We start from the raw sequence: 26,287 nt of genomic DNA on the forward strand, positions 1-26,287 counted from the left end.
CTGGGTTCCTAATGAGCAAATCTGAACCCCCGTTAGATCCCCAGATTAACAGCAGAAAGTGCCTTACCACCAGGAGTGGTAAGATTAGATGATTCCTCTTCAAATGTCTGTTTCTGTCTTGTGTATCTGGGCTTTCAGCATTATCATGCAGGGCTTTTCCCAACAAGACTCTCCTGGCACTGTCAGGGATGTTTTGTCCACTTTAGATTCCAACCATTTCATTTGGAAATCTTGATTTCATTTCTTTCTCTCTCTGTGTGGTACACAGTGAAAAGTCCTCCCTCAGGCCCATTTGACAGTTACTCCCTCAAGTGGTTGCTTAGCAACTTGGTGGAAGGGAGGATGGAATCTTCAGCTTGCTTCACTGTCTGCTTCTTTAAAATAGCAACACTAAATTTTTATCATTGAATATGATTTTTGTTTTGGTTAGTCAACAGTCATAGCAAAATTAGCCATAGGAGTGAAAGAGAAGACTGAAGATAGCAAACCTCGCTCTTTGTGAATTATACACTGGCAGTGGGAACTATGAGTTGTCTCATCACTACCACACTGTATAATTCACAAAGTTTGAAGAAAGAGGCAGAAGATGGCTTAACAGTAAGGAATTGTGTCCCAAGTAATTCTCTGTGGTGATGCAAAGGCTCCAGAGGATGGGAGAGTATATATTTCCTCTGAATGTTCTGGCCTTGTTCCATCACAATGACGTGATCAAAGAGTGCTCTGTCTCCTTTCAGAATGTTCCACTCACATTACTTTTGACCACCACATTCTTACACATTTTGCTGAAGGGTTTTCAGCCTATTCACTGTGGGGCATTACGGAAATTCTTCATTGGTGGGTTGCTTTTGAGTCTCTCAGCTCTGAAGTGGACATTACTTTGCTCTCTTATTTCATATGCCTAAGAAATATGCTATTTCCAGAGCAGCTGCTTTTGCCGTGGAGAAAATAATGGGACCACACACCTGAGCAAAATGCCCCAGCCTTGAAAACAATTTCCTAATACTAACACTACATCCTTATCTCTTTCAACCTCTAGTTCATGTACAAAGAGCTGCAGCCAGAGTGCTAACCGGGGCTGGTTACTGGGACCATACAACTCCCCTGTTACAACAGCTCCACTGGCTGCCAATTTGTTTCCAGTCACAATTGAAAGTGCTGGTTTTGACCTACAAAGCCCTATACGGCTCAGGTCCAGGCTATTTGACAGATCGTATCTCCCTACATGAATCTGTCCGGGATTTGATATCTTCAGGTGAGGCCCTTCTTGTGCTCCCCACACCTTTGCAAGTACATATGACGGGGACACAAGATAGGGCCTTTTCGGTGGCCGCCCCTAGGCTATGGAACTCCCTTCCAAGTGAGGTGTGATTAGCTCCCTCCTTGCCATCTTTCTAGCGACAAGTAAAGACTGTTTTATTTCAATGGGCATTTGGGATAGAGAACGACCAGGATTAAGTGTCATAGGATTGGTGACTACATTATATGATCTTATTATTTTAAATTGTCTGCTGTTTTTTACATATGTTTTATGGTTTTAATTTTTCTCATAGTTTAATTCTATTTTTAATTGTATACTTTTGTATGTTTTAATGGTGTTGTTTTTTAGTTGTAAGCCGCTCTGAGTCCTATTGGAAAAAAGGGCGGGGTAGAAAGAAAGTTTATTATTATTATTATATTAATGTTTGCATTAAGATCTGAACTGTTATTTTGCACCATTTCTTTCATCTTGGCCAGGAAGACCCCTTTCATTTTGCTGTGAGATAGGATCTCTTCACAGCACTTGATGAAGCTTGATGTAGTTCCCAGAATGTGTGTCTGTCTGTATTGGGAAGGCCCATAATTCAGTGGCACAGCAAATGTTCTGAATGTAGAAGATCCCAGGTTCAGTTTTTGTCATCTCTAGTTCACAGGGCCAAACAACATGAGAATTGGAGTTCTATGATCATACCTTCTAACTTTTTTTTCTAGTTAAAAGCAGATGCAGCCCGAGGAGTCTTGAAAAGCAGAGACCTTAAACTACAAAATGATGCCTCATCTTCATGTCAATGTGAGACTATTTATGTTTGACTGTATCCAGGTTGGCTGAAATGCTATTATTTAGACAGGTCTTTGAAATGTGAATTTTCTTTTAACCAATCAGTATTTAATGGGTTTTTTCTGATTTTATTTCTGATGTTTTTCTGATGTTCTTATTGTTGTAATTTTTGTATGGTGTACACTGTCTTGTATTTTTACAGAAGTGTGATTTATAAATATTTAAATAAATAAATAACTTAAGTGACGTTATGAGCTAGGGTGGTCAAGAAAAAGCATTTACTTTTAGATAGGATCCATGGTGAAACTAGCAAACCCAATCTGGTTCTTATCAATGTAAATTTACCCCAGGATTGTACCAGACTGAGCAGAGCAAGATATGAACATATGAAGCTGATTTATACTGAGTCAAGCTACTGATCTATCTAGCTTAGTATTGTCTTTGCTGACTGGGACTAGCTCTCCAGGGTTTCAGACAAAGTCACTTCCAGTCCTATCTGGAGATGCCATGGATTGAACCTTGGACTTTTTGCAGGCAAAACATGTGCTTTACCACAGAACTACAACCCCAGACCCTGCTAGGATAGGCCATGATCATGCAATAAATACATGCCAAGCCTCCCACCCATTCATCATTATTATTTCTTGCTGAATTGGACATTTTTCTTAAACTGCGTTGACAAATGGTTTCACAGTGGCCTTGTTCACACGGTAAACTATAGTTAATCTTGACTTAAGTGATTTTGAACACTTTACTCCTGCCTGCTTGTGCTGGGAGGAAACAAACCATTGGGTGTCCCCTAGCATTAAGTCTGAACCAGGGATCGTAGTTTGTCTCACTTCCCCCAAAATGCAACCCAGTCATCGTTTTTAGCTTATTGACTGTGATTTCATAGAATAGTAGAGTTGGAAGAGGCCCATAAGACTATCGAATCGAACCCCTTGCTCAAAGCAGGAATCCAACTTAAAGCATACCCGACAAGTGTCTGTCCAGCTGCCTCTTGAAGGCCTCCACTGTTGGACAGTCCAAACCTCTCTAGGTAATTGGTTCCATTTTCATACAGCTCTAACAGTTAGGAAGTTTTTCTTAATGTTTAATCGAAATCTGGCTTCCTATAACTTGAGCCCACTATTCTGTGTCTTGCACTCTGGAATGATCAAGAAGAGATCCTGGCCCTCCTCTGTGTGGTAACCTTTCAAGTACTTGAAGAGTGCTATCATATCTCCCCTCAGTCTTCTCTTCTCAAGGTTAAACATGCCCAGTTCTTTCAGTCTCTCCTCACAGGGCATTGCTTCCAGTCCCCTGATCATCCTTGTTACCATCCACTGAATCTGTTCCAGTTTGTCTGCATCCTTCTTAAAGTGTGGCGTCCAGAACTGAACGCAGTTCTCAAGATGAGGCTTAACCAGTGCCAAATAGAGGGGAACTAGTACATCACGTGATATAGAAACTATACTTCTGTAAATGCAGCCTAAAATAGTATTTGCCATTTTTGCAGCCATATCACATGGCTCAGCTTGTGATCAACAACAATTCCAAAATCCTTCTTGCATGTAGTGATGCTGAACCAAGTATTCCCCATTTTATAACTGCATTTGGTTTCTTTTTCCTAGGTGTAGAACTTTGCACTTATCCATGATAAATTTCATTCTGCTGGTTTCAGCCCAATACTCCAGCCTATCAAGATCAAGGGCTCCTGCTGGGAGGAAGGTTGGGATATCAATCAATCAATCAATCAATTAAAACTTTGAATTTTGTTTCTGTCCTCCAGGATATTAGCTATCCGTCCCAATTTTGTATCATCTGCAAATCTTATAAGCATTCCATGCACCTCCTCATCTAAGTCATTAATAAAAATGTTGAAGAGCACTGGGCACAGGACTGAGCCCTGCAGTACCCCGCTTATTACCTCCTCCCAGTTTGAGAAGGAACCATTGATAAGCACTCTGAGTACAATTCTGTAGCCAACTATGGGTCCACCTGATAGTTGTTCTGTCCATTTGATGGAGTGAATCCCTGATTTGGATATAATGTTAAGCCAGCAATTGTGGTTTGTTTCCTCTGAGTGCTAGCAGGGAGTACACAAACAGCACAGAAAGATACATTCATGGTAACCATTGTTTACCATGACATGTCAATGGGGCGATTAGAGGTCTGCTTGAAGGCTGGACTTCGCTCAGCAATTTTGCAAACAGCTCCAAAATAGTTCCTAATTCTGGTAATGCTTTCTTCTCCTAGATGCTACACCAAACACAGACAATCTATACTTAACTAAGCAGTAAAAAAGAAACCTAGGCAGAGGGTAGGAAGAAATAACTGTTACAGCAAAAGGCGAAGAAAGATCTTCGCAAAGACAGTCCTCGGAAATATAGTTACTGAAAATGAAGCCTCTATTCTGCAAATCAGTTGTTAAGTTGCCTGAAGCATAATGAAGAATTGGCTGATCTGTATTGTTTCATTTCTTCTATGGACATGTGATAGATTCCAAAATGGTAAGATATTAAGATTAAAGACAATTTTTATGCAGCAAAACAGCAGCTGCTCTCTCTCTCTCAAAATATATTATTTATTTCAGAAGAACTGGATACCTAAAGCTAGGAATGCGTTCAGGTTTGCATTTTTGTCCATTAAAGCTGTGGAGTTCTGCTGATTTTCCATGATTGATTCCAAATATAACATGGTGATGGATTGGTGTCAAGCTGCTTCGTATAAACGTTTATTAGCAGAGCCAACTGATAGGTTAGAATAGGGGTATGTGATGCCCTCCTGATATTGAACTCCCATCAGCCCCAACCAGTATGGTCAATGGTCCGGGATGATGGGAACCTGACAACATCTGGAGGACACCCACCCAATTTTTTTTTCACTGCATTTGCTTTAATCTGATTTGTATCAGATTAAAATATTGTATTTTAAGTTGCTGTTACCCACCCTGGTACAGGTGCGGATTGACACTTAGAGAATACGTTAGACTATATATGGATGATTCCCCCACCTGTGCACATCAGGAAGCCAGAAAATTAGTTGAGCCTGCAAAAAAGAAGTGCTTAATTAAAGGCAAAGGCCTTATGTTGCCTGTCCACACCAATTGGTGGTTAGGCAATTGTGTGTGGTTTTTTAATGGCACCAGTCAGTTCTGGTAATAACAAGGGAGGGCAATATTGAAAATACTGAAATCTAATGGACTGACAACAATATCATCCTTAATATCGTGCTCCTTAAAAAGTGAGTGAGCAAAGAATGGTATTTCCAAGACAAAAGGGCCAGTGTAGAAGCAGCCTTTGATTTGTATTCAACTGGAGGACCTCATAGCTTTGCTTATTTATCAGGCTACTTTGAAAAAAAAATAGTGACTATGATGATGCTAAATATAATTTCAGTGTGCAAATCTCCTGAAATTGACTTTGGAGAGACTGTACAGAATAAAAAAGCTGAATATCTGGTAGAGGACAGATTACTGTACAGGTGCAGCCCTGGGTATGACTTGGAAGGGTCTAGCTGGATAACATGCAAGGAAGACGGTTGGATGCCTCCTCCAAAGTGTTTGGGTAAGCTATTTCTGTAAACGTCTAATTTAAGAAAATACGGAGCTACGTGCTGGGGCATACAGTGAAACTTGATAACTACAGTATTTGTGTATTTTATGCACTTATCTACAGAGAGTCAGGACATCTTATTGTTAGAATTGGATTGGATATCGATTGAGATCCCTCCCCCCTCAGCAATGTACTTTTATTGGGTGGCCACAATTACTCATCTGAAAAGTGTGAAGGATAAGGGTTTACCTTATAGGGTTGTTCTATGAATGAGTAAGACATTGACTTTTGTGCAGTTTTTGCATATTCAGAGCAATCATGTTATGTTATGCTATGCTATGCTATGCTATGCTATGCTATGCTATGTTATGTTATGTTATGTTATGTTATGTTATGTTATGTTATGTTATGTTATGTTATGTTATGTTATGTTATGTTATGTTATGTTATGTTATGTTATGTTATGTTATGTTATGTTATGTTATGTTATGTTAAGGCTCGTTTATACCCCGCCTTTCGGCCAAAAGGCCCTAAAGGCGGCTTACAGAAAAAGTAAACACAAATATAAAAATACATCAACAAGGCAATACATCAATAAAGCAATACATCAATAAGCAATACATTATACAAAAAATTAAATTAAATAGCAAATAACATTATATTAAAAAATATCCAAGAAAGACATTCCGTCTCGCCTGAACTTACAGCTATTTCAAGGGGCGGTACACCAGTCCGAAACAGCGATGGCCTGCTGCTCAGGCCAAGAGTAGTACAGCTTAACGCTAAGGGTCTCCATCAGCATGCCCTGGCCCAGGACGCTGACGCCGATGCCACTGACAGAGTGGAAACAGGGCAGCAGCAACCGGCAGGCTGTCCAACTGGTCTGGCCCATGGGCCCTCTGACACTGCAGCAGTAGCTCCCAGGCCTCGTAGTCTTGCAGCTCTTCTGGGGCAGTGGGTGCCACTGTAAGTTCTTCTTGGGCTGGCCAACTGACTCCCCAGGGGTGTCTGCGGGTGGAGTGAATAGACCGGGTAGATGTAGACTTTGGTCGGCCAGTTGTCATTGGCTCGTTGTCATCGGTGGGCAGCATGAGATCAAAGAAGCCACAGGCCATGGCACGGATGACGGTATAAATGGGGCCAAGACTGTGCACGGGCACGCCTGCTGGGGTGAGTTGCTCTCGCCATCGCAATTGTAGTAGCGTAGTGGGTGGTGGCAGAGCGGGTAGTCCGGGCAGGGCCGGTGCCCAAACTGCTGGGAGTTTTCTTAGAAACCCTGCTCTGTGTGGTGGACCTTTCTCCCAGGTAAGTGTGTATATGATTGACAATCCCTGACAGTGCAATCCCTAACCCTGTATACTCTGAAGTAAGTCCAACTGAGTGCAATGGGCCTTATGCCCTGATGCATTTAAAACTGTATCTTTAGCATGCAACTTAAATAATGGATAACAATCAAATAAAACTATATGCAATGGTAGTAGCCAGGTTAATGTAAAACCTATGGCTAGAAGGTCTATATACTCCATCCATCTGAGTGCATATTTTTGACTATGAGAAAGGTTTGTCTTGTCCTTTTCATATATTATCCACATGCAAAAGGCATGCATGAAGAAGGGGAAGCTGGACTGTGCTGCTGGCTCTGCTCCCAACACCTACTCATTCAGTGTGACATCTACAAAGGAGTCCTTAAATGCTTCCAGGATAAGATTGCATGCATTCGCCGGGACTTAGACTCCAATGTTATGACAGTGAGTTCCAACGAAGCATCCAGAACGCGGTCTTGTCCTTATTTATTGGATGAGTTTCAGTCTGTACAGCTTGAGGATGTTGACAAGATCCTTGGACTGGTGCGGGCGACCACATCTGTTCTGGACCCTTGCCCCTCTTGGCTGGTGAAAGCTGGCAGGACCGGAACCGCTGGCTGGGCCAAGGAGATAATAAACGCCTCTTTGAGAGAGGGAGTGGTCCCTGACTGCCTAAAAGAGGCGGTAGTGAGACCGCTCCTGAAGAAATCCTCTTTGGACCCAGATAACCTGAACAACTATAGACCTGTGGCGAATGTTCTGTTCTTGGGCAAGGTACTGGAATGGGTGGTTGCCGGACAGCTCCAGGGGCTCTTGGATGACACTGATTATCTTGATACATTTCAATCCGATTTTAGGCCCGGTTTTGGCACCAAAACAGCCTTGGTCGCCCTGTACGATGACCTTTGTCAGGAGAGGGACAGGGGGAGTGTGACTCTGTTGATTCTCCTTGATCTCTCAGCTGCTTTTGATACCATCGACCATGGTATCCTTCTGGGAAGACTCACGGAGTTGGGAGTTGGGGGTACTGCTTGGCAGTGGCTCCGCTCCTACTCGGTGGGTCGTCAGCAGAAGGTATTGCTTGGGGAACATTGCTCGATACCCTGGACCCTCCATTGTGGAGTCCCGCAGGGATCGGTACTGTCCCCCATGCTTTTCAACATCTACATGAAGCCGCTGGGTGCGGTCATCAGGAGTTTTGGGGTGCGTTGTCATCAGTACGCTGATGACACGCAGCTCTATTTCTCCTTTTCATACTCCTCAGGTGAGGCTGTTAACGTGCTAAACCGCTGCCTGGCCGCGATAATGGACTGGATGGGAGCTCACAGACTGAAGCTCAATCCAGACAAGACTGAGACGCTGTTGGTGAGTGCCTTCTCTGCTCAGATGGTGGATGTTCATCCTGTTCTTGATGGGGTTACACTCCCCTTGAAGGAACAGGTTCGTAGCTTGGGAGTTCTTTTCGATCCTTCCCTGTTTCTTGAGGCCCAGGTGGCCTCGGTGGCACGGAATGCTTTTTACCATCTTCGATTGGTAGCCCAGCTACGTCCCTATCTGGACAGTGACGACCTCGCTTCAGTTGTTCATGCTCTGGTAACTTCTAGATTGGACTACTGCAAGGCGCTCTACGTGGGGCTGCCCTTGAAGACTGTTCGGAAACTACAGCTAGTCCAGAATGCAGCGGCCAGATTGTTGACACGGACCAGAAGGTCCGCTCATATAACACCTGTTCTGGCCCGTCTGCACTGGCTTCCTATTTGTTTCCGGGCTAGATTCAAAGTGCTGGTTTTGACCTATAAAGCCCTACACGGCATGGGACCGCAATACCTGGTGGAACGCCTCTCCCAATATGAACCTACCCGTACACTACGCTCAACATCTAAGGCCCTGCTCCGAGTACCATCCCATAGAGAGGCTCGGAGGGTGATGACTAGAACCAGGGCCTTTTCAGTAGTGGCCCCCGAACTGTGGAACAGTGTTCCTGATGAGGTGCCACTGGCGCCGACGCTACTATCTTTTTGGCGCCAGGTGAAAACCTTTTTATACTCCCAGGCATTTTAAAGTGTATTTTAAACAGCATTTCCGTATTTTGGATGTTGTTTGGTTCGTTATTGTTTGTTTGTTTTGTTTTTTGATTTATTGTATTTATTGTATTTATATATTGTGCTTGTTTTTATCTTTTTGTACACCGCCCAGAGAGCCTTCAGGCTTAGGGCGGTATATAAATTAAACTAAATTAAATTAAATTAAAAAATTTCACCTGAATACATATAGGCACTCTACATCTGGGATAGGGAATCTGAAGTCCTCCAGATGTTGTTGGACTACATACAGCTCTCAGTATGCCTGATCTTTGGCCATGCTGGTTGGGGCTGATGTGACCTGTAGTTCAGCAACATCTAGAGGGACGCAGATTAGTCACCCCTGCTGTAGGTGATCAGGATCTCTGATTGCACAGGAGTACCAATTGTGTGGAATGCTAAAGCTAAATGTGCATAGGTGCAGATTTGCAGATGTTGCCCTGAATAACTGGATGTTGAGAGCCAGTGGTATTGCTCTCCCTACCCTAGAGGTAGCCAACTCCAAATGTTGACTCCCATCATCCTTGATCATTGATCATGCTGGCTGGGACTGATGGGAGTTGGGAGTCCAGCAACATCTGGAGGGGATCACATTGGCTACTCATGCCCTACACACATGGATATTATATGAAAAGGACTATAATCTAAACGTATCAGGTGAGTCTAAGTAAATATGTAGATTAATTTTCAGTGTGGTTTGAGCAAAAGCTTCTTAGTAGAAGCTGTCGTCTGTAGGCCACAGAGATGCAAGCTACTTTTAGGAATGCAATTAACTTGAAGTCAGACCTAGAAGGGCAAAAAAGGACTTCAAAAAGCCAGTCTCAAAAATGACACCTTTTTTCTTTCTTTTCTTTTTTAGCACCCTGCAGTATCACAAAACAGCAGCTGGATGAGAAAAACCTGCTTTTGCATAGTGGGCAAAGACATTCAGAATTTATTAAAAATAGTAATATACTGGAATTCACATGCAAGAAAGGATACATCATAATATCTCCTTCAGTCAGAAAGTGTGTTGATGGGAACATGGATTTGCCAACTTGTAACCCTGCTGGTAACTGTGCTATTAATGTTAACTCACTTCAGCTGGATTATTTATCTGAAGGGAGTAGTGTATGTTTTTTTTGCTGTGTTTGAGCTGGTCTGCTGCTATCTTCAAATGTTGGCTCCACTTTTGCCCAGGTCAAAGGCAAAATGGGTGTTTCCTTTATGGTCCTGGTTAATCATAAAACATTGCAGAGGACCCATGACCTCCTCATTTTCCAATTTAGAAGCATCTCCCAATATCCTCTCCCATTTGCTTTGATAGCTTCTGACTCTCTTAATCTTCAGACAAGGAGCTGAAATCATAATTGTAATTGGATCCAGCATTGTTTTTGTATAAAATGACCCCACAAACCCCTGCTGGATTGCTTAAACAAACCACTTCTCGATGCCTACGGAAGTAAACACAAACCTTTCTAAATGAGAATAAATTAATCTGTGTACTTTTGCTGTCACCAAAGCCAGGTTACAGCACTCCTGAATATATAGCCACTTGGGCATTAGACTCCAGTAAAACATGCCCCCCACCAAAGCACAGAACTATCAAATAGCCCACCTAGTTTGAAAGCCAGTTCTTACTATTGAAGCAGACTCCATTGGGTAGTTTACCATGGTTTCGTCTACTGGTTATCATTGGAAGGGGGAATAAGCTTATATTTATTTGAGGTGAGGATTCATGTACAATGATCTGATAATGATAAAAGCACTCTTCTGAGTTAATCATAGCATGAAAAGCTTCTTCTGTTTTACCTGGTCATCTGCCACCATGAACGTACTACATTAGTGTCACTGAGTGTAGCATTACTCTGTAAGTGGATCCTATGGGGTACTTCTAAAGTTAACAGCAAAGGCATGTTGTCACTACCGTCTTGGTTGCCAATTGCAAAATCAGTGACCAGATTCCGCAGAACAACTGAAAAAAGATTGTAATTGATTGCACTAGAACCATTAATAGAATTAAATGTAAATTCACCACAATGATCTTTAAAGCCAAAGCCATTAAGAATATTTAGCCCCTTTTGTTGTGAGAATTGCACCAAGTAAGCCCCTGATACATTAATATAACCTATCCTTAGAATTTCTCAGTTGGGGTTCAATATGTAACTATCATCCGATGTCCAATATTTAGAATCCTGAAGTAGTAGGTCATTAGTACCTATCTCACCACTACAATTGCCACCCATAATGGATGAAAGGAAAAGTGAAATTTGAGTTATAAAATAATTTTCCAATATTGACCATGTATCTTTCACTTTTTTTGTTTGCCCAAGGGGGCATATCTATGTTAACTACAAGGAACTTAATTTTCCAAAATGGAAGTAAAACTGACAACACTAGATGTTCACAGGCTGGGAGATCAGTAATGGTTACCTCTCAAGCTGATGAAATCAAACATGTCATGCCAGCACTAGGTCTGCCTTTACATTTGCTGGAAAGGGCACCCAGATTAACATATTTAAAGCAGAAACCCAGGTAGGCTCACAAGCACAAGTTTCTTATAACAAGACAATATCATGTGAGCGTATAAAGCAAATGAAGTCCGAATCCCTGGGTTTATTTTAACAATCTGCAATGTTCCAGGATAGAATATGTAATGTTCCAGGATTAGAGGGATTATTTATTTGCAATAAACAGGGGTGGAGGAATATGAGCCACGTGAAATCTTAGATTTCTTTGCAACAAGCAAACGAAAGGCCATTTTTCAGATATCTTGCAAAAGCAAAATGTGTAGATGGCCATCTTGTTGTCAAGAATACCCAAAACAGGTGTGAATGAACTTTGAATTGACCCTCCTTCTCTAACAACTCTAATTAGTCAAACATATACAGTTGAATCCTTTTAGAAAAAAATAGAGTAATAAATTGCCTCAACTATTAACATGAGCAAGTTTTTACCCATTATGGAAAGGCCCATTCATGTCTAGAGTGATATCTTATCCTGGGCAGGTTTTCATTCACAGAAATCAACCTATTTGTGGTAACTGGCTGATCTTTAGGGAAATTGTGTACTTTAATGACAGCTGCAATGTCCTAAAAGAACAAGCTAGAGAAACACTAACTGTTGAGTTGCTGCCCAACTGTATATTTGGGGAACAGAAATTACCAGAGAACATTGGATGGTTAAAATTGGTTATCACTAGAGGGAACAGTTCACCCACAGTTCCCATATGCACTTTCTTAAGTGGTATGGATCAGCTCTTGCATAGTTGTTTTTAAAAAATATAAGCTATCACTCCTTCCACTGATGTCCTTGCCTATATGTGATTAAAGTTTTCCATGATGAAGGTTTAACATGTTGATTGTGCTCCCTGGCTGGAATAACAAGTCTGTATGATATAACTGCCATTTAAATATTGGGTGTTTTTTTATATAGAAATAGCTACTTTTCTGGATTTCAAATATTACAAAAGAAAAAGCTGTCAGGGGCTCTGTTATTCTATACCAGAGATAGAGAAACCTTTATTTTGGCTGAGAGACCACATTACCCTGCTGGGAAATGGTTGGGAACTACATTTCAAAGTAGTTATTATTATTGCAACTAAAAACACTCTGATCAGCTGGATCACGAGAGTGGCTGTATACTATAGTCAGCAGGGATTTTTCGCATTCCACAATGTTAAATTGAAAATACCCCCCATGCCATTCTGATGCTTCCCATAAGCTCATTTAAAAACAAAACCTTACAAAACTTGTAGTCCTGAATTTAGAAATGCTTGCTTAACAACACTCTAAACTTTCATGATGATGTACAACACAGTCCCAGAGGATGGAAAATTCAAAGTGTAAAAAGAGAGAGAGAAAAACTAGACCCCTTTTAGACTTTTTTCTGTCAGAGTTCTCATAACCTGTTGAAATAAATTAAAAATCAACCATGTTCACAGAGTACCTGTAATCCTATTACTGACCTTGCCCCATACTCTGACCATCATCTTCTGCAGTTAAGTTAAAACAATGCCTGGCTGATTTTTAATTAATTTAAGAAATTTAGCATTGAAGTCTATCATAATGTCAGGCATGCTCAGTAAGAACCAACTGTCAGTGTTCTAAAAGCCAGACTTACAGCTGCTGGGCTTGCCTAATCAGGGGGCCACACCCACACCAGAACTTTATTTCACTTTAGACAGTCATGTCTTCCCCAAAAGAATCCTGGGAAGGGTAGTTTGTGAAGGGTGCTGAGAGGAGACTCCTATTCCCCTGACAGAGGTCCAGTGGCCAGACTGGTTTAACAGTCAGCCACTCAGATTGAAGCTCTGTGAGGGGAATAGGGCATCTCCTAGCAACTCTCAGCACCCTTCACTAACTACACTTCCCAAGTGAGCCACAACAATGATATCCAATACATACCAAAATTATATTCATTTTGTATGATATTTATGGTTTCCTGGTGGCAATATTGTAAACTTACCCCCCTTTCTTTCTTTCTAATGCGAGGCCCCTCGTAATGTGAGGCCCTAAGCTGCAGCTTGTTTACCTTGTACGTAAATCCGGCCCTGGCTATTAAAATCATTATTGATCCAAGTCCAAAGTTCTGTTATTGTAACTTTGAAAGATGGAATTAGACATCATTCTCAATATGCTGCTGACAAATTCTCCTGTCCCCGTGTAACATTTTGCCTGCAACCCTTACCTAGGAGTAAACCCTGCTGAATATATTAGGACTTACTTCTGAGTAAACATGTATTGATTGCTCTTAGACACACTTAGGCCCAGTACTCACACTGCTTCCATCTCATCCCTCTTTCCTCCATATGTAGACCAGTCCAGGCCTAAATGCTACCTTATTGTCATGGGAGAGTCTGCCTGTCTGATTCAGGCAGCTTGTGTGGTCTCAAGAGACCTATGAAAGCTGCTCAACCTGGACACTGATATGAGCTTGGCATGGAAACAAACTAACTACCTGAGCCATGTAGGCAGGGGTTTTATATTGACCTTATCAAGTGGAAGCAACCAAAAGACTGCACCTCCAGGCAGCATTTAAATCAGCATTTAAAGGCAGCATTTAAATCAGACCTTCTAGAACACTTCTGTCTTTATCAACATTTATTTTCCTTTTCATCATAGAGCACTCACTGAAACAGAAAATTAGAGAATAGAAGACTGCATGAGAATACACTTTTAAAAACTGTACTTACATTGATGATTTTATTGTAAATCAGGACGTGTCCTTTCAAAAATCTTTACACATCTGCATTTATACTCCAGCCCCATTAAAATCCAATTGTATATCCTAAATACAAACTAAATGTAAACTGGGCAAAAGGGAATGTTCATCTTTCCTTGAAGTAACTTTTGACAGTACTCATATAAGATTTTAAATATGATTACTGTTGTTAGAGCTTTATGAGCAACAGAGATTTTGGAACATGTTACCGACATCACACGAAGACAGCTGGAAAAGGCCTTTGCATGATGACATGATATCCCTTTTGCTGTGTTATAACGTGTGTCATTTCATTGTGTCATTTCAGTGCCTGACAAAGAGACTTTCCCCACCAATGCTACAACTTCCAAGAGGCTGCTGCCTCTAGCATGGAATCTCTCCACACCAGGTACCAGAATGGTCTGATGGCCAGTGGTTCCCATCAGGCCAGAGTAGGGATGGATTAATCTGTCCAAGTCCTCATGAAAATTCATCAGCATTTCAGTGCAAATTTCTCCTAGTATATAAATTTTTGTATGTAGTTTTGCCCGATACACACATTTTTCCAAGCAATTTTCCCTAATATAGTGCATTTTATGTCATTTTCACTATTATTATACAGCCACAAGAGTGGTTGTATACTATAGCCAGCGTAGGTTTTTCACATTCCACAATGTTAAATTGAAAATACCCCCATGCCATTCTGATGCTTCCCATAAGCTCATTTCAAAACAAGACCTTACAAAACTTATAGTCCTGAACTCAGAAATGCTTGCTTAACAACACTCTCAATTTTCATGGTGATGCTCAAAACAGTCAGAGAAAATAGAGAGTTCAAAGTCTAAAAAGAGAGAAAAAAAACCCAGAGCCCTTTTGGACTTTTTTCTCTGAGAGTTCTCATAATCTGTTGAAATTCATTAAAAATCAGCCATATTCACAGAGTACCTGTAATCCTAATACGGACCTTGCCCCATACTCTGACCTTCATCTTCTGCAGTTTAAAAGTTCAAAAAATGTCTGGCTGATTTTTAATTAATTTAAGAATTTTTGGCTGGCAGCCTATGATAATGCAGGGCATGGTCAGTATTAGAACCAACTGTCAGAATTCTAAACTCCAGACTCACAGCTGCTGGACTTACCTAATCAGCGGGCCACACCCACACCAGACTTTGATTTCTCTTGAGACAGTCATGGCTTCCCTCAGAGAATCCTGGGAAGTGTACTTTGTGAAGGGTGCTGAGAGGAGAGAGCTCCAGTGGCCAGACTGGTTTAACAGGCAGCCACTCAGATTGAAGGTCTGTGAGGGGAACAGGGCGGCTCCTAGCAACTCTCAGCACCCTTCACTAACTACACTTCCCAGGATTCTTTGAGAGAAGCCACGACTGTCCAAAGTGAAATAAAGGTCTGGTGTGGATGTGGACAGAGAAAGCTTTGGTTTAAATTTGGGTGCGAGGCTACATGTGCCTGCTGTAGAATAAAAAGGTGAGGGAAAGCCTGAAAAAGAATGATACTGTTCACAATGTTTTCCTTTTGGAAAGGAAAGGGGCTTCCCTTCTGCCCAGTGCTCACCCACCCAATCTCCTCCCCCTCCCCTCCCTGCTCCTTCCCCAGGTCAGTGTTGGACTATGACCTGGGAGACCACAGTTCGAATCCCCACACAGCCATGAAGCTGACTGGGTGACCTTGGGCCAGTCACTGCCTCTCAGCCTCAGAGGAAGGCAATGGGGAAACCACCTCTGAATACCGTTTATCATGAAAACCCTATTCAAAGGGTTACCATAGGTGGGGATCGACATGAAGGCAGTCCATTTCCATTTTCAAACATGATTGCATAGAAATAAATCCCCATTTGGGTTGGTCTTTCACAGTCCAATCCACTTGCTGTGTACCTTGGAAGAATTTGGTAACATGTGCCTCTGAGCATATGGTGAGTGGTGGCAACACCTGCAATCAGCCCAAATAATAGAAAGAAGACATGTGCTGTGCTGATTTTGTTTTAGCAGGGAGGAAGCAACATTATTAAGACAGTTGATATAGTTCAGATGGTCACTTTGAATATGTCTAATTTACTTGGCAATTTTAGTGAAGTTTCCTATAGGAAATCATTTTCTTTTGTCTCTATTTCTATGAATATGTGAAGTACAGCAACACTTTGCAAAATTTACACTAAAAAAACTCCAAACATAATTGTGGAATAATGGCACTGACGTCTGCAGAATAGTCTCCAGTGGACCTCAAGAGTGTCTCAACTTGCACAAGATAAAACAGTGGGAGGTGAAATATATTCTAGCAAAATTCTAGATGTGCTCTATGTTTTTTTATTGACCATGCCCACCTTGCCTTAAATGAAGTGGTTTAAACATAGCAGGCTGAAAACATGCATCCTCTTTTTTCCAACAGCTAGAGTCATTGCTGAAGTAGCAACATATTGGAATCAGTCTGATTTTACATCAAACTGAAGTTTCAGATCCCACTGTTAATGCACCCAAAATAGAAATAGAACATAATCTCCAATTTGAAACACAAAAAATGCTGTCTTCCCCATCATATGACACTGACCAATAAAAAGGCTTTGAAATTAATAAAAATAAATTTGACACAGATTTTTAGGATGAATAATGAGGGAAATAAACTTTTCTAGTTTAGATTCTCTGTAAAAACATTAGTAACACAGGAAAGAAGCAAAGTAAGAAGAACACCAACAGACATAAAAAATATAATTATCTTTGGAGATGGCAGGTGTTGCCACCACTCACCATATGCTCAGAGGCACAGGTTACCAAATTCTTCCAAGCTACACAGCAAGTGGATTGGACTGTGAAAGACCAACCCAAATGGTGTTTGCGTTCTGACAAATTTGTAGGGCAGTCCAATATCTCAGAGAGGGGTTCAGGTCTCCTGCTGCCCTGGTGCATTCACTATAGCTGCCCAATTTCCCTGCTTTTTAAAGTTTGATAGAAATAATCTGTGGGCTATAGGTACGTTCTTAAACCACAAGGTTTTTTGCCTATTAGTGAATATGCCTTTCAATGCAGACATTTTGTACACATTATTTTGCTGGATAACTACATCATAAAAAGCAGAGAAGTGCAAATTTTGAAAAATAGCTGTGTTCTGATTCACATATTGTTTTGGAAAGTGTGAGTTAGGTAGATTCTCATTGAAACTTGAACTGACCTAAATTTCTCCCCCATCCCCAGGCTAAAGATGGGCAATTGTTTTTGAGAGTGTTTTAAAGAGAGTTGAAGATGATGCCAGGTGATAGATTGTTGCCCTTTGCGTAACACACTAATTTTCTTTGCCCCCCAGTTAATCACGGTCACAGAGGTAGGCAGGCTCTTGAAGCATTAAAAGACATTTAAAAATCTGAGGAACTGTTGAACACAGATGATAGTGGGATGGGTGATAATGCCTTGATCCAACCATGTTCAACTCTCTCTAAAACCTCATCCGGACTTATTGATCAACTACTATTAAATGTAACTGAAATTCTTCTTGAAGCATAAATTTTATAACACCCCCCCCCGGTTTGAATGAAGAACGTCAAACTTTCTTGATAAGTTTTGGCTAGAGGCATGGCTTCAAGCATTTTCCCAGTTAAGCTGGCTATGTCTCACTGGGATATAACAGCCAAATTATACATTACATGGGAGAACCATGATTGGATCTACTGACGTTTCCGATTCTTAATTAAAAGGCAACTGTGAGGTTAGATGGTAGTAGTGGTGGCAATTTCTATTTGAGCAACATTACATGGGGGTTCCATAACTGTCCTCCCATGTTATTTCTTCTATCAAAATCTCCCTTCGGCTGTTGTTCATCCTGGAGAAAGAAAACAGGGACCTGTATTTTTCTGTCCACGGGACAAAAATCAGCTGAGGAGAGGGGTCAGAAAAACAGGCAGGAAAGGGTGATGCAACTCTCCCACAGTGCTGCTGTACCAGTCAAATTGGCAGTCCACCCCCATTGTGCAATTGCATTTCATTGAAAAAGGAAACAATGGGAGAGCCTGACAGAGATCTTCAGTGCAATGTATTTTGGGTCTAAGAGTGTGCAGGATTACAGCCCCTGTAGATTGGTGGAAATTCTAACATGCACTCTAGAATTATAATTAAGTTTTAAAAGTCATGTGGTGGCAATGCTGCATCTATTAAGAAGTTTTGAGGAAGTAATTAACTGTGGTACCTATATTTCCTTTTCTATTTCTCATTACAAGTCATATGCACTGCCCCAGAAGTAGGCAGTGGTAACTTCTTTCCTGTAAAGAGTCAGTACAAATTTGAGGATGTGATCTATGCTGAGTGTTATCCAGGATATCAGCTGGAAAGCTATGATAACTCCTTTAAATGTACAAAGTATGGCTGGTTGCCATATCCAAAGTGTATACGTAAGTAGTTCTCATGTTGTAGTATTTTTCATTCAATGTCAGAACCTAAATGACTTATAATGGCTTTTCATCTACTTTTCCTCTCAACAAGGGACACAGGACAATCCTTTTTTAAAGGGCTGTCCACTCCAAGTCCAAATAGAGAACAATGGAGAGAGAGCAACAGTATTAGGCAGATAATAATGGCCTTGTACAGGCCTTTCATTTCCAATCCAATAAACTGTCGCTAGTTGGATTGGGAATGTTCTGTGTGCCCACGAGCTCCTTCTTCTCCTTTCTTCCTCTCTTTATTGTCCTGCCTCAGTACAAAACTTCTTAGAGTTTGTTGTAATGTCCAAAATGAGAAGCAGTCGTTTGAGTGCTCCCTGCAAACCCGGATTGCAAATAACCAGAGCTTGGAAAAGTTACTTTTTTGAACTACAACTCCCATCGGCCCAATCCAGTGGCCATGCTGGCTGGGGCTGATGGGAATTGTAGTTCAAAAAAGTAACTTTTCCAAGCTCTGCAAATAACAGTAGGCACATTTCTGATCAAACGAATTATGGGTTATTGGACAGGGCATGTGGCATCTGAACAGGACAGAATATTCCCCTAATTTCTGTACTGAAGACCTAGTGACAGTGGAAACCTCCCACTTTATGCCTTTTGCTCTGTTTTCTGAAGTATGGAGATTAAAAAATAGAAAATGTGTGGAGAAAACTAGGGAATAGCAAATCTGACCATTTCGGTCTCAGTTTCTCTTTTTCCAATTTTAAGTTCATTTCTCCACATTTCCACAGTTCGAGAATTTTTTTTAAAATAAAGCCCTCATGAAAATTCAACAGCATTTTAGTGTGATTTTCCCCATATACATGCATGTTTGGATGCAATTTTGCCTAATACACACATATTTTGCAAACCACGTTTTCCTAATATCATTTTTGTATGTTATTTTCATAAATGTATGTGTTTTATGCACACTTCACCCCAGTATATGCATTTTTGTACATATTATTTGACTGAAAAGTGCATTGCAAAATTCAGAGAAGTGTGAATTTGGAGGATGACTGTGTTTCAGTTCGCATAATATTTTTGAAAGGGAAATTAGGTAGATTCACCTTTAAATGTGAACTGAATCAAATTTCTCCCCATCCCTAGGGGAAACCAACAATCTGTTCCTTCACTGTTGTTTTTGGTTAATTCAAAAGTTATGGTTCCCACATAGAAGTGACTTGGGTAGCTTTCATGTGGCAGCAGAGATCACATTTGAAAACCTTTTGACATAGATAACATGTATCCTGGCAACCACTGGTTTAAGAATGGAGTGTGCCTACATAATTATGTCAATCCCTATGGAAAACAGCTTTCAAATATCAGATCCACCAAGTAAATTTGGTAGTCTCAGTGTGGAGACCAATATGTTTTATCTTTACTCCACTTAACTTGGAAGTTAGGTTCACTGAAGAGCTTGGAAAAGTTACTTTTTTGAACTACAACTCCCATCAGCCCCAGCCAGCATGGCCACTGGATTGGGCTGATGGGAGCTGTAGTTCAAAAAAGTAACTTTTCCAAGCTCTGGAAATTAATAGAATATCTTTGCAACTCACAGAGTTTAGGACTGGAGAATTCCATTCTATGGCTATGATGTTCGACCAGCATTGGAAAATCTGCACAAATAGAGTCTAGAGCAAATAACTGTATGTGTCTTGTTGATTTAACTGTTGCTCTCTCTTATCTCTTCCAAAGCAAAGCGGTGTGGCTTTCCCCATGTAGAGAATGGAGCACTATCCTGGTCAGATACATACTATAGTGATGTCTATTTTCCAAAAAAAGAGGGACAAACAATTACTTTCAGATGCAATCGTGGCTTTCTGCCAGAAAATAAAAAGTACTGGTATAAAATTAGATGCACAAATCTTGGCTGGGATCCAGAACCAAAATGCTTTAGTAAGTGTATGTTTCCCTTCTGTTGAGCTAAGAAGACTCCAGCAGCACTAACAATGGTTGCTGTGGTGCTAACAAAGAGGTATTTTGCAGCCACGAGAGTAGCTGTATACTATAGCCAGCATGGATTTTTTTGCATTCTGCCATGCTGAATTAAAAATACCCCCATGCCATTCTGCTGCTTCCCATAAGCTCTTTTCAAAACAAAATCTTACAAAACTTATAGTCCTGAACTCAGAAATGCTTGCTTAACAACCCTCTAAGGTTTCATGGTGATACACAAAACACCCAGAGAGAATCCAGACTTTAAAGTCTGAAACACAAGTAAAAGAATCCATACCACAGTTGGACTTTTCTTTGTCAGTGATCTCATAATTTGTTGAAATTAATTAAAAATCAACCATGTCCATAGAGTACCTGAAATCCTATTACTGACCTTGCCCCATACTCTGATCGTCATCTTCTGCTGTTTAAAAGTTTTTAAAATGCATGGCTGATTTTTAATTAATTTAAGAAAATTAACATTGGTGTCTATGATATGTGCAGGCATGCTCAGTAAGAACTGTCAGTATTCTAAAAGCCAGACTAATAGCTGTTTGGCTTGGCTAATCAGGGGAGCACAGTGAGACTCATATTCCCCTGACAGAATTCCAGTGGCCAGAGTGGTTTAACAGTCAGCCCCTCTTCTCAGAGAATTCTGGTGACTGTGGCTCTGTGAGGGGAACAGGGTGTCTCCTAGCAACTCTCAGCAGCCTTCACAAACTATATTTCCCAGGATTCTTTGGAGGAAGCCATGACTGTTTATAGTGGAATAAATGTCTGGGGTGGATGTGGCCAGGGAGAGCTTTGGTTTAAATTTGAGTCGGAGACTACATGTACCTGCTGTAGAATAAAAAGTTGGGGGTAACACTGAAAAATAATGATACTGTTAATAATGTTTTCCTTTTGGAAAAGAAAGCAATCTTCTGTTGTCATTACTTTAGTCTTTTTGATGTTCAACTGTAGGCCTGCTTTTGTGCTTTCCTCTTTAACTTTCATCAGCATTCGTTTCAAATCGTTACTGGTTTCTGCTAGTAGTATGCTGTAGTAGTAGCTGCCCAATTTCCCTGCTTTTTAAAGTTTGATAGAAATATCTGTGGGCTTATAGGTACATTCTTAAACTGCAAGGTTTTTTGCCTATTAGTGAATCATATTGGGTGAAACAGAATGTGGCATTCTGAGAAACTCCACCTCTCTCTCTCTAAAGTAAGTTTCTAGAAACACAGGAAGCTTCCTCACAGTGAGTGAGACTCTTGGTCAATAAAGCTTAATGTAGTGCTATCCAGTGTAATTGTGCCTACTTTCTGAACCAGGATGTCAGAATATGTTTTGCATGTTCTTTTCTAACACAGTTTTTGTAAACATTTTCTTGGTTGTCTCACCCCCTCTTTCCACTCATTCATATGTATTCATTTTGCTTTTAGGACAATGCTTTCCTCCTAAACGCTTACTACATGGTGAAGTAATTCAAGACTCTAAGGATGCCTTCATAGAAGGTGATAAAATTGCATTTCATTGTGATGCAGGATATTATCCTAAATATCATCGAACATCCACGTGTACAAAAAATGACTGGTTACCTACTCTAAATTGTCCCTCCGCACGTAAGCTTCACTTATGTCCTGTTATCTGAGAACTCTGGGATTATGGATATAGCCTATCCAATTCTGTCTTAAAGAAGACATATTGACCCCATTCTCTTACTGCTGTGGTAGTATTGTCCCAGCAAATTGCTTTAGTAAGGTTGTTGGGGGACAGTTAAGGAGAAATGTAATAGAACTGCATGGCTGTAGGCAGACTTAGTTTACAACATGGTCGTGCTTTATTTGTAGTGGCATAAGTCTTTTGCATGTTCTTTTCTAACACAGTTTTTGTCAACATTTTCTTGGTTGTCTCAACCCCTCTTTCCATTCATGCATGTGTATTCATTTTGGGCTCCTGGGCTCCTACTGGGAGGAAGGGTGGGATATAAATCTAATAAAATAAATAAATAGATTTGCATTGGAACCAAAGTAGGAAATTACATTGGTTTTCCTGATTGGTACCAAAGCAATCTGATAAGGGAACAGGAAGTTCAGTTTAGATTGGTGAGGCCAACAGCTCCATCCTATGGTCTAGAACAGTGGTTCCCAACCTGGGGGCGGGGACCCCCGGGGGGGGCACGAAGTAATCCAGAGGGGGCCATGAACAGTAAAGAAATGAATTATTTAATATTTTTTTTAAAAAAGTCTTCACTCCCTCTACACTGTCTGCTTTCCACTGCCGCTGCAGATGACACCTCCCCCTTGCTCCAAACGAGAGGGGAGGCCTTTTGCTGAAGCGCCAGAGCGTCTTTCAGGAGCACTAAGGGCAAGCATCTGTCTATAAAATACATGGCAGATGCCAAAGGAGGCTGAGGGTGGAGCTACCAGGAAGAAGAGGGGATTACTATCACTGATTCCCATCTCCTTGCACTGCCGTTACTGGTAACTCCCTTGCTTAGAATGAGAGGAGAGGGCTTTTTGTGAAGCAAAAAGAAGCAAGCCTGCAAAGAAAGGCTGCTTTCCCCCTTCATTCCTGGCAGCCAGCCTGCCTCCCTGGGGGGAGGGGGTCACATTTTTTTTCAGTTTATAAAGGGGGTCCCGTGCTCATAAAGGTTGGGAACCACTGGTCTAGATCAGATGGATGCCACTGATCAGTCTGTATATCAACAAGTAACATTTAATAAAAGTGGAAACTCAAGTGTTCTTTGAAGTTTGGCAGGATCCTCACCTACCCCAATGGCTAACTATTTAGGAGCCCTGAATAAGTTATGGATTTTTTTTCTTCTGGGTGGGAACAGAAGGATGATTTATTTATTGCCTAAAATGATTAAAACTCTTATAAAAGTTTCATAACAATAGGTGGCTGCTACTGCACTGCTCCCTTAGGAGAAAATTAAAGCTTGTTAAAAGGCCAAGTTAAACAACTTTCTGAATATCAGCAGAGGGGGAGATCACCTTGGACACTAGGCTAGGTGGAGGCAGTGTTTGGGGTTCAAAAGATTGCTGGGAGAGTAAAGCTGATAATAGGAGATGGATGGAGATCTGGGAGAGAAGATGCCAGCAATTGTCCTTTTTCTCAGGCATACCTGGAGATGCAAGAGACCTTTTGCATAGAAGCAGGTGTCTAACACTGAGCAGCAGTCCTTTCTAATCCTTATGACTGTGAAAATATGCACAATCAGTTGGGTGGAATTTTTTTTGGAGGAACTGAGGTTGCCCACTGGCTTTTTTCTTTTTTCTTCTTTTTATACTTCTACAAATATTGAAGTTTCTACTATGCTGATACCACCCTCTCATTTCTAAATGGCCTTGTTTTAGCTCCGTTTCTCTTCACACTCAACACTGGAATTCACAATTAGTGGGCATAATATCCAAGTTCACTGTTCAGTGGAGCAGAAATATTCTCTTTGAGTCCCAAGTATCAACATGTCCATTCTTCAGTCACAATGCCTCTTGTAGATAGTCTCCTTAAAAAACTGTGAACTAGTAAACAGACAATAATGCCAATAATGCCATAAATGTACTGTAGAACTGAACTCACACAATCTGTTCCCTTCTCTCCCTCTTACAATGGCCAAGAGGCTGGGAAGCAAGGGTGACAGCATGCTTTTCCTTGCTGTTTCTCTTAGCATTGTTGCCATATGTCAGTGGTTAGAAGTTCTTTCTTTAGAGACTGAAGGTAGAAGCCCATTGGAGAAGGGTTTGAATATACTTTCAACTCTGACACACTAGTGCAGTAAGGTTAAGGCAATCCATAATTCATAGATACTGGCATCCACTGCATGGACATAACAGTTTGCAGTGGAAATGTCCAAGGGGATGATGCATTTCTTGTATTATTGACCTCTCCTGCATTTGCATTATTTGTGTTTCCCTTCACTTCGTTTGAAATGTGTTTGTTTTTTTGTTCCCTGTTTTCAGGTGTCCTGAATTATCAACTATCGAATGATCTTGTTATTTCTAACAGTTTTACAGCATTAGTTATCTCTATAGTACAGGACACTGTGGAAAAGGAATGATGATACTCAGAGGTCCCTAAAATATCAGAAACATTGGGAGAGGTAGAAGAGAAGCGTGTGCAAAACATTTTCCTGAGCACTTAGATTAAATGTTCTATTTTATAGCTGAAGCTGTTAACTCTCAGTAGAAATTTCCAGAGGGTAGATAATATAGGCTTGGTGTGAGGAATGTTCCTACTAATCTGAATATGTGGAAATTGCTGTGTACAAATGCCATGCAAAATATCCAAGGGTATATCCCTTGAGAGAACAATGAGTGTAGCCCAAATGCTTTCAAGGCTGATGGCTTTGATTTGACTTGCTAGCACAAGAGATAATGAGCAATCAAAACTAGGACTCAGAAATAACTAACTTGGTGCCCTTCAGATCCTAATCCTCATCAGCCCCAGGCAGCATAGCCAATAGTCAGGGATGATAGGAGTTGTAGTCCAGGATCATCTGGATAGCATTGTGTTGATTACCTCCACTCTAGTAACTGTACAGTGAATGTTCTCATTCCATTCCTATCAACAAGCCTCACATCACAACACTTTCAGCACTACACAGTTATAGTATATAGAGCATAACATTTTTTTTCTTTCCCCACAACATTCCAGCTGCATCTTGATAGGAGAGAAGACTTTGATAAACCTCACCAGCACCTGAAGATTAAACAATGTATATATGTTCTTATCTATTATATTTTTTTAAAAAATAAAGTTTTATTGAAATGCATACATAAAGAGAAAAAACTATACAAATAAATTGCTCTATCATGTCTGTTACTTTCATATTTAATTACAAAGAGGAAAAATATCTTCACTACGAAGTCCATAAATGTGCATACTCTGGAGAAGGTGCCCTTCCTATATCTCTTCTATTGGTATCATCAATAAAGTCTCACCAAGTTCTAACAAAAATATCTTGTCTACCTTGGCCCTTTTTCATTTTGTTTGTAAGCTTTTCTTTGAAGTGCTACTTGTCTGATCTTTTCATACTAAGATTCCAATGTAGTAACAGTGAACTTACAGTGTCTGGTGATAAAAGCCCTTGCTCCAAATAAAAAGTTGCCTACTAGTTCTTTATTTATGATAGCAGCATCTTGTTCCAAAAAATGTTCACCAGTGCCAATTATGGGATGGGCAAGATTGATTGTTCCATGGTTAGTCCAATTTCATTGAATGCTAGTTCCCAGAATCTTTGAATTTTGCCATAGTCCCACATGTGAATGAACCAATAAGACAGCATCCTCTCCAACATAGTGATGAAAATCTAGGATTGATCACAGAGATTTTACAAGGTGTGTGGTACCACTTATGGGTGATTGTTAAATAGAATTCCCTGGTATTAGCAGACAAACCTTTAAAAGGAGGCTTGGACTGGACTAGAGCCCAGATGCTTTAAGTGTCTTTAAATGATACTGATTAAGTGATTGTTTAAACATTACAGTTCCTATCGGCATTAATGAATGACTCTCAACTCTCCAGTTAAAACTTGCCAAAAACCAGCAGGCAACTATTCTAAGTGCTTATGCACCAACATTAGATGCTGATGAAAACAACAAGGAAAATTTTTATAACTAGCTGGACCCCATCTTATCAGAGATATCTAAGGAAGATAAAATTATCCTCTTGGGTGATTTCAATGCAAGAGTTGGGCGTGATTTTGATTTATGGCCAGAAACCATTGGGAAAGAAGGAGTTGGCAATAGCAACCTGAATGGCATTCTACTTCTGACTAAATGTGCAGAACATAATCTTGTTATTACAAACATACTCTT

General features: G+C 40.7%; 1 protein-coding gene across 2 annotated transcripts; it reads left to right on the forward strand.

The window, feature by feature from the left end:
- Nucleotides 1–55: 55 nt before the first annotated feature.
- Nucleotides 56–25,461, forward strand: LOC133387974 (complement factor H-related protein 3-like). 2 transcript variants are annotated; one of them, XM_061633971.1, is made up of 8 exons: nt 56–4,527; nt 5,416–5,583; nt 9,816–10,007; nt 14,466–14,546; nt 18,354–18,524; nt 20,250–20,450; nt 21,911–22,090; nt 25,125–25,461. In XM_061633971.1, the coding sequence occupies exons 1-8, from the start codon at nt 4,464–4,466 to the stop codon at nt 25,133–25,135; spliced, it is 1,068 nt and encodes a 355-aa protein (XP_061489955.1). In that variant the 5' UTR covers nt 56–4,463; the 3' UTR covers nt 25,136–25,461. The 2 variants fall into 2 exon arrangements, with proteins under 2 accessions (XP_061489955.1, XP_061489954.1); XM_061633970.1 differs by having other exon boundaries at nt 56–2,047; nt 4,274–4,527; nt 21,911–25,461.
- The last annotated feature ends 826 nt before the right edge of the window (nt 25,462–26,287 follow it).

Source organism: Rhineura floridana, chromosome 6, assembly GCF_030035675.1.
Source record: "Rhineura floridana isolate rRhiFlo1 chromosome 6, rRhiFlo1.hap2, whole genome shotgun sequence".
Lineage (NCBI taxonomy): Eukaryota > Metazoa > Chordata > Lepidosauria > Squamata > Rhineuridae > Rhineura > Rhineura floridana.